This window comes from Cyclopterus lumpus, chromosome 10 (assembly GCF_009769545.1).
Source record: "Cyclopterus lumpus isolate fCycLum1 chromosome 10, fCycLum1.pri, whole genome shotgun sequence".
Lineage (NCBI taxonomy): Eukaryota > Metazoa > Chordata > Actinopteri > Perciformes > Cyclopteridae > Cyclopterus > Cyclopterus lumpus.
In genome coordinates this window covers 6,441,687-6,458,300 of record NC_046975.1, presented here as the reverse complement: position 1 = coordinate 6,458,300, position 16,614 = coordinate 6,441,687, and the positions used below count along the sequence as shown (strand labels likewise).

The window sequence follows — 16,614 nt, the reverse complement described above, 5'->3', positions numbered from 1 at the left end:
CCCCTGACAACCACGGGGCGATGAATGATTCTTATTATTGCTGTGTGATAAAAGTGCTTATTTCATGGACTCATTGATCAGGTTTTAGCTCATAGACACAAACAAGCTCTTGACTTGTTCTAAATTAAATTGATATGTCTACAATATGTCCGCAGCCTTTTCAAAAGTTTCTCTGGCCTCAAGGAAAAATAATGGAGAAATACTGACGCTGAAGGCAATCTTCCAGATGTGGAGTTTAACCTTTAATCTGCCTGTAATATTGATTAATTAAGATAAACTGACTTTGATAAAACAGTGGATGAAATAGACAATATGACTTTATGTACAATATTTAAGTTGACGTTCATTAAAATAGGGCCGACTTTGATCCGCTTGGCCATCATTGATACATTGTTCTTACAGTTTCCCTCGTGAAACTAAAACCCGACTTTGCCAATGATTTTATTTGGAAAAATGTGCTGTAATAGTTCCATGAAACTTTCTATAAAACCCTTATGAGTTAGTTTTGTATGTGATCTACCAGTCAGGTTTGCTTTCAGTGTATGCACATAGGATTCCTTCGAGTGTGTGTGAGCATGTCCGGTCTAGACACCGTGAGCCCTACCTTACTCACCGGTGAGTAACACACACACCTGGTGCAGCGTCGGAAGTGTATCCACTAAACACAGGAACACTTTTTCTGTATGCGACCCCGACCACCACATAACACATTTACCTAAACATCCACAACTGGTTGACAAACAATAACAACTACTGTACTTCATCATCATACTTCTGAGCAATTAAGGACATTATTTTTGTTTAATTTAATTTCATAGTAAAGCACTTTGGTTATAGAGAGTGTGCTATTTAGATAAAGTGCATATATGTATCAGGCTACATGGTTACATTGAGAACATGTTGCCCCAGTGACTACTCTGGGACGACTGAGAACATAATGGTTGTTTAAAACATAGAAACATAACTATTTGTGCTGTGGATGAGCAGCGGGGAAGAGTGCGACAGGGGAAATGGTCAACTTGACATTCTCTTCAGCCGGTTGCTGGCTGTCAGACACGCAGCGGTAAGGTGGTGGTTTTTACAGGTCAACCTCTCACCGCTTGACTCACCTTCTGGTAAAATATCCCTTCTGTGACATCACTTCTGCTAACCAATCAGGTTCAAATAAAATGCAGACGTGCCACGGAGGAGGAAGTGTCTTTCTGTGGAACGGAAGGGGAACTACAGTGTGCAATGCCAGTATAGCTCACCAATATCGCTTGTTTTTTCACTAGTGGTATATCAATATTAGACCAAATCTGTCCTCTCCACATCTGTTAGTGACTTGGCTTTGAAGTATAAAAACTAACATGTTTCACTATAACTTTAACAACCATTATAAACTCTGAGTGACAGCAGTCGACGGTTCAATATTTGATGAAGTCATGGCCAACAAAGGGTAACAATGAGTCACCGTTAGAACGTAAACTTGTGACAACAACAATCGGTGTCATCCATCCACCTGATGTCAGCGGCCGGTGATGTCGTGTTTCTGGGGGAGAACAGGTCAGACCAGTTTCTGGTGACTAAAACTCACATGTCTGCAGCCGAGTGAGTGTTGTTTTCTTTTCAAAGTCCTTATCTAACGCGGAAGGAACGTGGTCAGAACACACATTCCACTTCCTGCAGAGGACACACTGATACTCATATTACACGTCTGCGGAGCGGTGACCCATCATGGAAACAAAAGATCAATATTGAGAAACAGCAGATGGTTCTTTTACAAGATACTCAAATGTGTAAAAATTAATATTTTATGTACCAGCTGATTTACTGACTTATCATCGCGCCATATATTTGATACAACTGCCATCTTTTAAAGAGTCAACAGTCACGCCAGAGGCTCCGTAAAGCTGATGCTACAAGCAGGTATAATATTTACAAAGGTCACCATCTCCGGTCAGCATATTAGCACGCTAACATTTGCTAACTGTATCCGAAATATGTTCAGATTGTGCTATCTGAGGTGGTAAACTGGTGACCCAGACTACTCGACTGTGTAAAGTCAATACATGTGTCATATCAAAGCTTCTGTAGTCTGTTATATCATAATATATTATATAAAGTATACATTAAATGCCCATATAGCAAAGCAAGTATTGTCCAGCAAAGGAAACGCAGAAGGAGTCAAACCGTGCTCCAAGGTCCGACTTCCAATTTGACTTTAATTGCACAGAAGCTAAATTTGCATGTTAAAAATCACGTGTTTGGATCGAATGACTCTTGGCTCTGCCCCGTCAAGAAGGAGGAGGGGCTGTAAACATATCTGATGAAACCTCACCTAGCAGTTTCAGCTGCCAGGAGGCGTGTGTGTGTGTGTGTGTGTGTGTGTGTGTGTGTGTGTGTGTGAGACGCAGATAAGCAGGGGTGGTGTCAGGTTTCTTGTGACTTTTACAATACAATAATAAAACCCACTCATAAATCTCTTCCTCTGTTCTCTACCCTGCTTCAAATCTCTCGTTGCTTTTACTGTTTTAACTCATGTATTAATGTTGCATAATTTGTGGCATGAATTAAAATATTTATTGTGGACCAAACATTTGCATTTGAACCATCCTTCTGTTCCCCATTGAGCTGCAGGTCTGCTGAGACCCTCAGAGACCCTCAGCTTCTTTACATCCCTGTTTGCTGTTGCCTTCAGTTGAACCACATTCAAGGATTTCAATCAATTTCTGCATCTCACTACTGCATTTCTTGCTTTTTGACTGTTTCTTTACATTTTAATGAATGTTCCTAATTGTGCTCTACAAATGAACTTGCCTGGCCCCATATCCCTTTGAAAGACCATTGTGATATTAAAAGGTAGCAACAGCAGCAACAGCAGGACGAGTGGACACCACCTTCTCGGGAATATTTGACATATTAACCAGATGTTGGCAGAAGATTACGTATTGTTCTCTACAACGAGCAGGAGAATAACGAACTCTCCTCCAAACAAAAGCTTCAGGGTTCCCGGGTGTTTGCACACACACACACTGTGTGAATCCCAATGCTCTGGCCTGATGTAGTCATTTGCATTTATTTAATATCTATGAATTCAGACACAGACAGATATAATAGACTCTGCAGATAAATCACATTTCAGAAAATGAGGCGTACAGGTTTTTTTTTTAATCGTCATCTTGGTATATGACAAGAATATAGTATAACAGTGTGTGTGCATGCATGTGTGTGTTTATGTTCCTGTGAGCCTGAGCATGTGTGTATATGTGTCCTCAATAATGGTCGCTGTCCTCAACAGGTTCCTTCAGTGGCTGAGGTTCCTCCAGGCTGAACATGAGCGTAGGCTCCCTGCTCATTGGCTCATGGAGGTGACAGTCACCGTTCATGGCCGGAGCACTTGGCGGGGCGCTTGATGTCCATGCGACGGGGTGCACCACCTCCTGTTGAGGAGGCGGGGTGAGGCAGAACTCCTCTCTCTCCTGCTGCTGCAGGTGTCTGAGGAGGGCTTTGGACAGGAGGTGAGGGTCGTCCTCGTGCTCATCTAGAAGGAGAAGAGGACACCATCTGTGGGCTGTTTCAGCATCACGCCTCCAGTCATTTTCAATGCCTCACTCTTTTTCAAAAGTCCACGTTAAGACCACGTTAAGACGGCAACGTACTTTTGTTAGAAAATGTAGTTTGTTACTGCCAGTACAAAGTTCACATGAGGGCGGAGATAACTGGACCAAAGTGTCAACAAAACCTTTTCTTAAAAACACAGAAAAGCTAAAAGCTGAAATCCCCCTAAAAGCATGTCTGTCTCATGCTGCCAGGTGTGTATTAAGTCAACACACACACACACACACAGGCCTTCCTACCATTGAGCAGGATGAGTTTGTAGCGGTTGCGACACTCCAGCGAGTGCTCCAGTATTTCCTGCAGGGTCCTGTAGAAGAGCAGGACCTGCTGTCGGCGCTCCGGCTCCCCGAAACCAGCGCTCCTCTCCTGGGACATGCTGTACAGCGTCAGCAGAGGCGTTGCATACTCCGCCACACACGCATGGACCTGTTTAGACACACACACACACACAGCAAATAAGCAACAGATACATTACATGGACAAATAATCCTTTAAAATCTTGTGAACTGTGGCTCCAGCCATGCTTTACATGCAGATGGAGCTGTTACTACGCGTTACTAAAGCAGATCTCCACTAGTGAGTTCTCAGGGTTAACCAGCAGGTGGTGCTCACGCTGCGCTGTGGGAGGGAACAGCATGCTGGAGGTCATTCACTGTTCTCTGAAGAGGGCTTTCTTTTTTTGTGTTGAAAACTCTCAGATGTCTTTTATATTCTCAGAGTATGTTTAAGACACAATTCCTATGGTGCAATGTTTAAAGTGGAAATAAATTCTCATCAAATAAATAGGTTAAAAGCTATCAGTCAGCAGTACAGTACAGCACAGCACTTAGGGTCTAGTAACTAAAGGTTTTCTAAACTTTTAAAAGTCACATAGTCTCACTTTAAAAGTATCAGTAGGCTACATGTTATGTATTATATATTTATATAAATACCATTGGAACATTACCACAAATGCATTATGATGTTTTAATGTTCTACCTGGTCATATTTATAATAGAGAAGACTTGTTTAGTTGATGGACAGAAGTTAAATTAAATTTGTGTGTGTTTGATATCAGTGAAATATGAATGTCTTTGGGTTTCTAAAATCCTTGATGAAGTTAAGTGAAATGGAGGACCAGGTTTGAGAACAGCAAATCAAAATCTCACACAACATCAGACTTGTTTGCTCGGCACTTGCACGAGTTCTGTCTTGTACGCGGACTCACGAGACAGCAATGACTGAAACGTTTAAAGTATAAAGATTTGATATAGTTTTGTTGTCCTTAAACCTGGCCTACATTCAGTTCGTTCATCAAGGGTTTAAGGGTTTTCAGATTGCTCCATTCACCGCGGAGGCGCGCAAGAAAAGTCTTCTTCAAGAAATCCAGATCACCCTCGGAGAGGGATTTATACACAAGTGGTCTTTTCGTGAGTGAAATTCTCCTTTAAGCACGGTGCTATTTACAGTGGCCAAAAGCCAAACATTCATCCTCACCTTATTCTGTGGTGACTGCAACTGTAAAACGCAGCCGCGTCACCATTCTGGCAATAACTTTGATATAATTGTGGGTATTTCTGGCCTCACTTGAAACCCAGACAAACTTCCTCTCCCTCGACTGAACTACAGAAGCGGTTTTGAGTACAATCGCTGTTAGACTTGCCACATCAAACATATTGAATATGGAGCACACTGACGTGCTATCACGACATATTGAAGAACATGTACAGAAACAGCCCCTTGAGTCTGTCACTTTACTGTGACTCTCTCTCGCTCTCTCTCGCTCTCTCTCTCTCTCTATCGCATTTTTGGTGTGCAGTCTTTACAAATCTGATCAAAGGAGAAGATGTCATCCCGCTAAGTCTTCCAACTCACGCCCGCAATAAGAAGACAGACACTGAGTTGAATCGCAGCACAAGTAGCTCAGTGGCATTTATTTACACCGCAGGTTCTCGGATTACTTTATTTACTGAATATTTCTGCTGTGCACCTGAAAGAAATTTCTGAATATGATCTGATTATCAATTATCTGCTTAAACTGTAAACCTCATCAGTTTGCAACTCAATTGATGAACTATAACTTAAAATAGTAAAGTTATACAGATCTGAGATAGAAGGGTGAACTGTTTGTGGTGTTTCCTTTTTGCCCAATGCATGATGGGATATTGTTTCAGCCCCCTTTGACACTTAAAACTAGAGAGAATGGATGGCGTCCAGCTATTATTTCATGTGTGAAAGTGTCATTCTGTTACTATTGTTTAACAGCCCCGCCTACCTTCTCATGCTCGTCCAATACTCTGTAGACGCTGTGCTTGTAGACCCGCCCCCGGATGCCTGCCCTGTTTATCTCGTTGTTGGGCAGGTTGTCATAGAAATGGATGTTGTCGTCCTCTTCCTCCATCTTGTGAGAAATGTTGGCGTTGACAGGTATAAGGATGAGGAGCTTCCTGGAGCCACGACCCAAGAAGGCCTTATGGGTGTCACAAAATGCTGTGATGGAGTCCTCTAAGCCTGAGTGGACACACACACACACACACACACACACACACACACACACACACACACACACACACACACACACGCACACACACATTCATTCACATCTCTAGACTCACTAGAATGCGGTGCAAGTATTTGGACCCCCAGACAAATATCACCTATATACAGTACTATACAGTATGTCCAATTCAGTAGACTATATTGTACTAGTCCCACTAACTGGTGTACAATCCGCTGTAATGTGACACATAAGGAGGTGTGTGTTTTGATGGTACTGACGCGGCAGCACCAGTCGCAGGTAGCCCAGGTAGAAGGGGCCACGTTCATCTTCCTCCCCTCGCAGATGTCGGACACCTCCACTTCCGACGGACCCTGCACAGCGACCACAGAAACATCTAGAAGGACGTCATAACTCCTCCCCTCTGCTCAGGAGCTGCCTCGGAAAAGACCACGCTTGCACCCCTGCTGCCCTTTCCGATGCGGGGCTGAGTAGTAACAGACTACATGTAATCAGGATTACGTAATCAGATTTCAATAAAAAGTATGTGTGATCAGTCCAGATTAGATTTGAAAAAATATTATATATGACATTATCATGGATTACGGGCTGCACGGTGGTGTAGTGGCTAGCACTGTCGCCTCACAGCAAGAGGGCCGCGGGTTCAATTCCCGGTCGGAGCGGTCCTTCTGTGTGGAGTTTGCATGTTCTCCCCGTGGCAGCGTGGGTTCTCTCCGGGCTCTCCGGCTTCCTCCCACAGTCCAAAGACATGCTGCAGGTTAATTGATCTCTAAATGTCCCATAGGTGTGAATGTGAGAGTGAATGGTTGTATGTCCCTACATGTGCCCTCGATGGACTGGCGGCCTGTCCAGGGTGTCCCCTGCCTTCGCCCTATGTCAGCTGGGATAGGCTCCAGCGCCCCCGCGACCCTAATGAGGATAAGCGGTATTGAAAATGGATGGATTATCATGGATTACTTGATTACATTTCTGATAATATCTTTAACAATATATGCTTATGCCAGCATGTCTTTGTAAGGGCATTGATTGATAATTCTGGATTGATTTGACCACTTGTAAAGGTTCTCAATAAAAATGCAGACTGAACTAATATTGTTTTTAGTTTTTATTACCTTTGATTTTGAAGGGAAATTTGGAATTGATGCTTCTCTTGCGTCCTCTATGTGGACTTTGAATTAAAAAACGTAAATGCTAACTATGTGAAATGCATATGCATATGTTTGAAGATAAAGTAATATTTGTGCAACTTAAAAGTTTGTGGTTGTGTCCAATTTTTCTTTTTATTGTTTATAAACTGCAATAATGTTTTGGTTTTAATTCATCCCAAAGTATTCAGATTCGATGAAATAAAATGAATTGCAGATGTTGCCATGTAATTTGTATTGAGTAACTGAGTAATCTGACCCATATATGTTTAGACTTCAACAGGACAGAGACACCCAAACTTGAACTGGATTTTAATCTATAATGAGTCTGAGGGAACAGTGAGCTTTGTTCAGAATTATACAGCAATTATTTGAGGACAGTGTTATGGTCATTCTTGCTGATAAAGACATATTTGGAGCCTATTTTTACACCAGAAGTGCCACATCAATTACAATCAGCTCACGCCTCGGGAAGGGTTCTTACTTTGGGACTGTCCTGTGATGCTCCAACAGGGCTATTTCTCACGTCTGCCGTGGCGCTCTGGGCTGTAACAATAAGATCTCAATTGATAGCCGTTCTAATAAAATCAAAGATTTAAATTAATCGGGATTGTGAATAGAGAGAGAGGAAATCCCTCTGCAGTGTTTTTCTAGTTGTCCAGGACAGGAGGAGCCTTTAAGTTCTCCTTGTAAAGACATTGTAAAGTAGACAATGCAGTGTACTTGTTTTACTATCTAGCTTCAAGTGATTTCCCCATGATGTTAGCATGGATGCATGGAGAGAACATGACAATGTAACTATAATCAGATTACTTCAAAAGCAATCTAGGCTGATCCGCTACTACCCAATCCCGGTGGTAGTTTGCTTTTGGAGGGCTGAGTTGAGTGAGTGGTAGAGGTGTGCAACTCTTTAACACCCAACCCTTAAACCTAATCACCACTGTGTCGGCGAAAAGGATCTGTATCTTTTAGCCGTGGAGCTCACTGGAGTAGTTTACTTCCCTCTAACAGTTGGCTGCTGAGCCATGAACTTTTTAAACAGAGCCTGAATATGTGGTCTGTTCTTTTACTGAAATGAACATAACCGCTGCGAGCAACCGACAGGAAAATACAACTTTATCACTGGCTACAACTCTTTGAACTGAACAGTCAGTAAAGTGGTTTGTGATCTCCACCTCTGGTGTGTGGGTGCAGGTGTGACAGGTTGGAACACATGCACACTTGAGCAGGTTAGAGAGTAGGGAGATGTCATGCTCTGTTGTGCTTGATTGTGATTGTTCATAAATGACATGTTAAGTGTTTAGAAGATTATGGTGTTGACTATGGTGTTGTTCTTACATTATTTATTTCGTTTGCAAGTTAAAATAATAGAGTAAAGAGATGAGTGATCTACTAAGCAGTCTGGATCTTGAGTCTGAGATCGATTGCTTTAGTCTCCGCCCACATACCTCTGGGAAAGTCGCGATCTTTTCCTCACAAAAGTAAAGCCTTGTTGAGGAAAAGACACCAAATCACTCTCGTGATTAGTTATCCCCCCTTTTAGGGGTGTAACACAGGTAACCAGGGAGGCAGTTTAACAACATTAGGATACCCACTGCAGGGCCTGGTGAGAGGTCAAAACACCCTTTAACATAAATACTGGGCTCTCCGTAGGAATGCTGTGTATGGATAAATGACTCCATAGTGTAGTGAAGCTCGGTATGCGAGCGACATCTGAGACGAGCTGTTGTAGGAGCGCTGGTCTGAGTCTCTCCTTTCTGACTGTGTGTGTGTGACGGCATTCACACAGTTCACCTCCTCAAAACACTCTTGGATTATTGGGACATTTCTTTTCAACGCCACATCAGAGGCATTTCTTTTCTGGGGTGGCGACAGCGACACTGCTAAATTAGTTATCCATCCATCCATCCATCCATCCATCCATTTTCAATACCGCTTATCCTCATTAGGGTCGCGGGGGCGCTGGAGCCTATCCCAGCTGACATAGGGCGAAGGCAGGGGACACCCTGGACAGGCCGCCAGTCCATCGAGGGCACATGTAGGGACATACAACCATTCACTCTCACATTCACACCTATGGGACATTTAGAGATCAATTAACCTGCAGCATGTCTTTGGACTGTGGGAGGAAGCCGGAGAGCCCGGAGAGAACCCACGCTGCCACGGGGAGAACATGCAAACTCCACACAGAAGGACCGCTCCGACCGGGAATCGAACCCGCAGCCCTCTTGCTGTGAGGCGACAGTGCTAGCCACTACACCACCGTGCAGCCCTAAACCGGTAAATTAGTTATATTGAGTTTTTTTTTTTTTTTTTTTTACATTGTACTGAAATTGGTTTCTAGTAGTTGCTAAAGAATAAACAAGGTTAAGATGCCCCAGCCGCCCACTCCTTCAAGGTACATTTGACCTAACCTGTCATGTAGTTCAGGACTTTAAGGGATACTTAAGAGTTACATTAAGAGATGTTTACATTACGTGGGCTCAAACCGTGTTTTTGTATGTTGTAGCCTGTTATGAATGACCAAAACATGTTGACTTAGATCTTTTAGTGTAGTGAAAGGGAAAGACCCCAGATAAACAAAGACAGGGTTGTATGTGTGTCTAGCGTGGACCTCACCAGGACTCCCAGGCTTTTGAACACAGCGTACAGGGCCGAGGTCAGGATGAGGAGTTTCCAGCATTGGTCTTTGTGTGGCAGAGGCGGTCCGGCCAGGTAGAGCAGCAGGCCTGCCAGCCCCGCAGCCAGCAGGGTCTTTCCCCCAAAACCACAGGCTGGCAGCACGTGGCTCAGCAGCCTCCGGCCTCTATACCTTGTAGAAACAGGGAAGATACTGTTGACTCAGTTACCGTGTCTCAGCTTAGCATTGTAACATCAGGGAAACATTTAATTTATTAAGAGAGGTTGACATGAGATATGAACACTGCAGTCAGGTGATGATACTCTGTGGGTTTGTCACTATGAGGGGCTTATTTTACATTACAGTCATTTGATGCACAGCAGCTGGATTCTCGCAATGTCACGAGATAATTTAATGCTCCGTGGTCGAATATCACACGAAAATCCATCTTGACCAATCAAGTAATGCGTTAGTGTTCTGTAAGCCAGAGGGCTTCAGAAAGAGTTTGATTGACAGATGGTTCATCCAATCACTTTTCCAAACAGTTCCATTGCATGTCAGGTTAATACGAGATAGGGAGCACTTCGATTGCCTTTCAGTGGCTCTCAACCTGGCGACGGCTGAGCCGGTGGCTTGGAGCTAACAGTGCTAACATCGCTATCAGTGCAAACGTGAAGACAGAGCCAACAGTGTTTACCTGAGGGGGAATCAGAGGGTGGGTGCTACGGTTCTGCGATGACGCTATTGGTCGGGATGGCGTTACCAGCTGTGACCACGATGTGAGATCAGTACTGAGCGGCAGCTTTCAGCTACACAGTGCGGCTAACATGCACTAAATAATGTTTCCTCTAAATCTTAATAAAAACACACTCAAACACGCACAACTGATGAACCAAACCGTTGTCTCTCACCTCGTATTTGAATGGTTCAGCATCTCCTCTGCCATCAGACAGAGCCCGTGCAGCAGAGGGCCAAGGGTCAGGATGAGGATTACCATGGCAACCCATCCGAAGAACCTTTCAGGAGACAGAAACACGACGCCTCCTATTGTCATGGCAGCCAGCGCCACAGCACACACCTTGGGCAAAGTCCCCCGAGGCCGAGGGACGAGAGCATCCTGGTCTTGGAGGCAACGCATCTATGAGGGGGGCAGTCACCCAGTGCCAGAGATCGCTTTTCATTAAACCAGATGTATCTATCGCTCGGTCCAAAGGGCCAGTTCACCCGGAAAACCGTTCAATGAAGTCTAAACTGTGTAGTAAATATAGCTGTGTTTAATGTTTCCTGTAAACCTAATTGTGGACATCCACGGTTCTATAATTAGGCAAGAAACATTCCATAAAAAACACCATTTAGTTTTTACATCCTCATCATCAGCTGTAAATATGCTCACTGCAGTCAAATAGAAACAAAACATCTCAAATCAACTCAGAGGTATACTGAGTCTTTATAGTGTCTGTTTACTTGTACTGGGCTGCTCTACTCCATGTGAACTGAAACTTGTGTTGTGAAACATGGTGCACACCTTTTTTTAACAAACATGTCGATCTGTCAGTGATGAGGCCTAATTTGTGAACAGGAGAGGAAAAAGTCTAATCTAGCTAACACTTGGTCTAACATTTTAAAACTAGACGAGAAGAAAATGAAGGCATGAAGGGACTCACCATGGTGTGTTAGCTGATCCAGATAATAGAGATCTCCTTTGTCTTCTGTTCTTGCCTCCTCTCTCTCTCTGCTCCCTTAGTCATCATCCAACACTTTCACTTTCGATTCAAGTTAAACGAACCCTCTACCAGAATTCAAATTACCCAAAGATCATGCGGTAGAGACAAGGTGTGGCAGGAGGAAGGGATTAGAGGACCTGTTCATGAACGAGGAAGTTCCCGTTCTTCAAATATTAATGTTGTTTTAATGTGATTGTTTAATCTGTCAATTATTTCACAATATGATAAGTGGAGCCAGCTATTTTTTTCTGCTCTCTTTGTGGAGTCATTTGGCTATCAAAGTGAAAACCTGCATTATACCGAAAAACATACTCATAATTTAATTAAATTAAGGTCATGGCTTATGACTGGAGCACACCAGTAGGTACATTGTGGCCTCCATTTAAAGTTATCTATTTTTTCTCTCTATTGAAACTATTGAAAATTGCGGGTGATGTCCATTATGCAGCCCAGGAGTGGGTCATTTCCAATAGTTTCAATTTAATTTAAACTGTATATCTTTTTAACACTGTTATTTATATATTTATATTATATTATAAATATATATTTGATGTAGTGTTTATCGTAACAATATTTAATTTATACAGTTTTGGTATGCATTTCTACGAACGGGATGAGCTGGACATCACTTTTAGCGAACGCTAACTAACACAATCTATTTAACCGTTTATAAAAAGAACTAACCTTACTATTAGCTATTTCACCATTTGTCCATTACTTGTATCTAGATGGCTTTTAACTAACAATGGCAACAGTTCATCCATTTACTCCTTTTAGATCATTTGAAGTGTTTTGGCTTCAAGCTAATTCTTGAGCAAGCTAACTGTTTCAGCTTCTCTGAACACTCTTGCTAACGAGGTTCACAGCAGTTTTGATGCACTCTCGACTGCAACACATAACATTCATAATAGCTTAATCCATAACTGTCATTTCTATTTTTCCACTTCTATTTCACAAGCGTTCCACGTATGCTCCCTTGCAAATGCAGAAGTCCTCCCTATGTACGAGTACCTCTGGCAGGGCCACGGCCATCATATCCAGAGGAGACCCCTTTTTCTGTACAGTCTGTGGAGGACACACTTAGGCCATGTGAGACTATGTCACCGGTAATATTTTGGCCGGTAAAAAAGACATGAAGAGCAGTTTACAATATACTTTTACACATATTACTTGATTTAAAATTTTTTAACGGTTATTAAAAAATGTCTTTTGTTGATTTAATAGTTGCAAAAGAAATCTGACACATAAAATAAGATGAATTCAGTATTTTTCACCAGAATTTGCATATACCTGTAGGGAGATTTTATAATTTCTTTTTATAGATTTTGGTTGATGGCGAGTCAAAACATTTCTTGGTTCCATGGGGTTATGCTGTCCTTTTGTCTCTTAAACTAGTGTAAAAAAAACCTACCTTCTAATGGGCTACAGTAACGCCCTATAATTCACCAAACCAACCATTTAGTTTCCCTATTACGCCCTGTATGAATATGTATTCAGGTGCTCCTCTGCAAATGTTACACAACATACATAACCTGGCCCAGTTTCAGCTCACGGAAACTTCATAATGAAGGAGAAAGTTGCTCCATCTGAACCACTGGCTCTTCCGGTAATTACTCTAATATATATATATATATATATATATATACATATATATATATCAAGTCAAACCAAACACCTCAGTGGTAAAGGAAGATTGCAAAAGAAAATGTGACTTTTAGCAGTGGAGTACGGGACCCCAACAGGAAGTCTTATGAGTTGAAGGGGATTTCCTGAGTAGGACGTTCTGAGAAAAAGAGTAAACCTGCTGCACAAGATTATCATTCTTTTCTATAATCATGTTACTCTGTGATTCAGCAACTGTATATGAAGAACCAGTTTTGATGGAGCATTTCTCATCATCTTTTGTATTGTCATTTGCGAAAATGTGTGTCCATACGCATGTGGTAACGAAATAAAGGCTCAGTATGCATACCAAAGGTCCATGCATATTTTATTCAAGAGTAAAAAAGTGGATCGTCCCATGGGGCATGCTTACAGTGTTAGTGACTGGGGAGTCAGAACAGAGAGAAAGAGAGAGAGAGAGAGAGTTAAAACCGTGGCACAATTGCTATGGCACAGGGTCTCCCAGAGAGGTTCACCTCTCCCAAAGAAGCACAACAAGATCAACCAAGGAGCAACGCAACATGAAGAGCAACCAGCAGAGAGAGAGAGAGAGAGAGAGCTTAAATATTAAGAATAATGCCCATAATAAATAGAATCATAATAATCATAGAATCATAAATATCATCAAATAAGAGGAATCATCAAGAATTATGATCAGAGAGAGTACACTTTTTTTTCCTTTAAATTGCGACGGCAACTTTTATTAAAATGTGTCTTGCTGCTTTTTGCTTGAAACAGCGCACATTTTAACCATGCAATCATGCTTTTGGCTGCTCGAATGCCTGTGCCTCTGTATACAGAATGGTCATTCATCAATGCGAGGTTAATATTTGTTTATCGTTATTCCTATTTATCGTTAAAAACCACTCCTGTACACCGCCGAAGAAGAGAGAGAGAGAGCGTGGACTTGACACTTTGAATAGAAGCGTACCGTCATTCTGTACAGTTGTGGGAAAGAAAAAGAAAACGTGAAAAAAAAGGCAATTAATACAAAAAACAAGTTAAATTAACATTATGTACAAAATAATGTATTCATTATTCCTCAGTTCATTTATATTAGCAAGAAAAACAAAAACAAAATAAATATCCTACCATCGTGAAACACAAAGCACAAATATAATCTTCACATTATTATCAAAGAACTTAACTCTGCATGCACTGATGCGTTAATATAAATGCTTTACAAAGACCTTTTCTCTGTCTTCTTGTTGTTGTCGGGGCTGCTGCCTTAACAAGAATTATCGGTTTCCCCTGTGAAATACTGTTTCCTGCTCTTCAGGCCAGAGATTCACGGACATCCCTGTTGACAGCAACGTGGAAAGAAAGGATGATGTAGAAAGAGAATGAATGGAGTATGACTTCACCACCCCACGGCTCCCTCTCATACATAAAGTATCGTATATCCGCTATACTGCATCTTGCATCTCGCATCTCGCATCTTGCATCTTGCATCTCACATTTTGCATCTTGCGACCATATGCATCCCATGTGCAATAAAACCTCTCTATGTAACCTATTTACACGCAACAGGTCGGGATAAACACTCGCTTCAGATCTAATCCCAGTTTCAAGGCTTTCCGGAGAGCTAGCTGGCCTTGGACCAGAGGGGTTTTCTTCTGGGGGAGATGGAGGAGGGGGGTGGGGGGGGCCTCCACTTGGCTTGTGGAGGATGGGTACAGTGTAGTGCTACAAAAGCAAACAGGGAAACTCCTCCCAAGAAGAAGAGGACAGCGAGGGCTCAGATTAGACTGCAGCTGAGATTATCTCCACACATCTCTCAGCAACAGATACCACACCACACATGAACAAATAAAAAAAGAAGAAATCTCGCTGTTGTCCGGCTGATGGCGAGATCAGCTCGTGTTGGCAAACGGAAACACATTTCCCAATACAACCGCATGGACATTTACATGTTAAAGCATGTGCACACACGCAGGCAGGCATATCCGCAACTCTATAAAATCAACCGATCCACTTCCTGTTTGGGGATGCAAACAGGAAAGAGACGCATACGTGTCTTCAGCGCCCCCGCCCCTGATTACCACCCTCACCCCCATCCCCCGTGCAAACACGCGCACCCCCCCCCCCCCCCCCCGACGCAACACGCTCCACCGACACAACCGCGCCATGCTGACACTGGCCACCCACTGGTGATCCCCAACAAACACGGTGAGCAGCAGCTCCGTCTGTTTTGCATGGTGAAGTTTTTGTAGTTCCTTTCCTTTAGTTGTGCAGGTACATGGGAGCTGTAGTTCTTTAAATGGTGCTGAACAGTTCAGTGAAGAGACTCAGCCGTTGGTGGTAAAGTCCGGGTGCGCTCATGCCTTTACATACAGCTGCGGGCAACGGGGATGGGCTAGGTAATCATGTGTGTGTGTGTGTGTGTGTGTGTGTGTGTGTGTGTGTGTGTGAGGTTGTCTGTAGCCTATTCAGTGAATGTAATACTGTGTTTGTGTGTGTGTGGTGCACTTTCGTGTATATATGCCTATGTACACGTGTCTCTAAATTCGGTAACTCATCAGAGTTGTTGTAACTGCAGGTGTGTGTCTGGGCATGAGGGAGTGTGTGTCCATCACTGTATATTGCTGTTGCTGTCGGTCCCATTGGGCTCTCCCATGTTCATGCGGCCCATCGACAGGCCCACGCTGTTGACGCCTTCGCGTCGAGGAGGCATCCTCTCATTGATCCGGTCCAGGCCCTTGGCCTCCTCGAAACTGCGGATCCGATGCTGCGGAGAGAAGCCCCGGATGGCTGCGGAGACAGGCAGACGCGCACCCACACGCAGACACACACACACACACACACAAACATACACAAACATACATACATACGTGTGCACAGCATTAATATTTAACTAGACATTAAGTAGAATCTTGTGTATCCAAACCCTGGGAGCTTTGAGGGAAATATTCAGAGAGCACCAAAATGGATTGAAGATTTCCAAAGCACATTTTATTCATTTATGAAATGTGAATGTGCACACGATTTAATTCAGCTTTTAAATGCTTTCAATTGAGAACATTTCAAAAGTTTTAACCCTGATTGAGCTCCTTTAGCAGGGTTCTGTCATATTTGCACATCAACAGGGTTCTTACACAAATAACTACACACGTGTTCATCTATTGTCTGAATACTGAGTTGGGATTAGTTTGTCAGTGCGACTTGGCCATTGATCCTAGATCAGTAGTCTGAACCAGCTGGTACTGAAGATCCTTAAAACCACCTCTGTGAACACTTTTTGAAGTCAAAATTAAAAGGTAAAGACAAAAGTCAGGTGACAGTTGTTCCGTATCTGTCAGGCTGATTCCTTTGACCTTAGATTTGAGCGACTGTGTCTTTTCTTTTTTTTTGATAATGGGCTTGAGT

The 16,614-nt window shown here is 42.8% G+C and overlaps 2 protein-coding genes across 3 annotated transcripts in view; both read right to left on the bottom strand.

Annotated features, from left to right (window-relative positions):
• Positions 1-3,042: 3,042 nt before the first annotated feature.
• On the bottom strand, positions 3,043-11,903 carry sting1 (stimulator of interferon response cGAMP interactor 1). The gene is given in 8 exon segments (XM_034543277.1): positions 3,043-3,523; positions 3,840-4,026; positions 5,855-6,090; positions 6,358-6,393; positions 6,396-6,450; positions 9,862-10,054; positions 10,774-11,000; positions 11,527-11,903. Coding segments are annotated over 8 exon segments (1,206 nt in total). The 5' UTR covers positions 11,530-11,903; the 3' UTR covers positions 3,043-3,254.
• A 1,656-nt stretch (positions 11,904-13,559) lies between these two features.
• Positions 13,560-16,614, bottom strand: part of ppp3cb (protein phosphatase 3, catalytic subunit, beta isozyme) — a 31,528-nt gene continuing 28,473 nt past the window's right edge. The window contains exon 13 of one of the 2 annotated variants that reach the window (XM_034544067.1): positions 13,560-15,999. In XM_034544067.1, coding sequence (XP_034399958.1) covers positions 15,821-15,999 — 179 coding nt within the window. In that variant the 3' untranslated portion in view covers positions 13,560-15,820. The remainder of the gene's footprint in view (positions 16,000-16,614) is intronic. The other variant, XM_034544069.1, reaches the window with a different exon arrangement.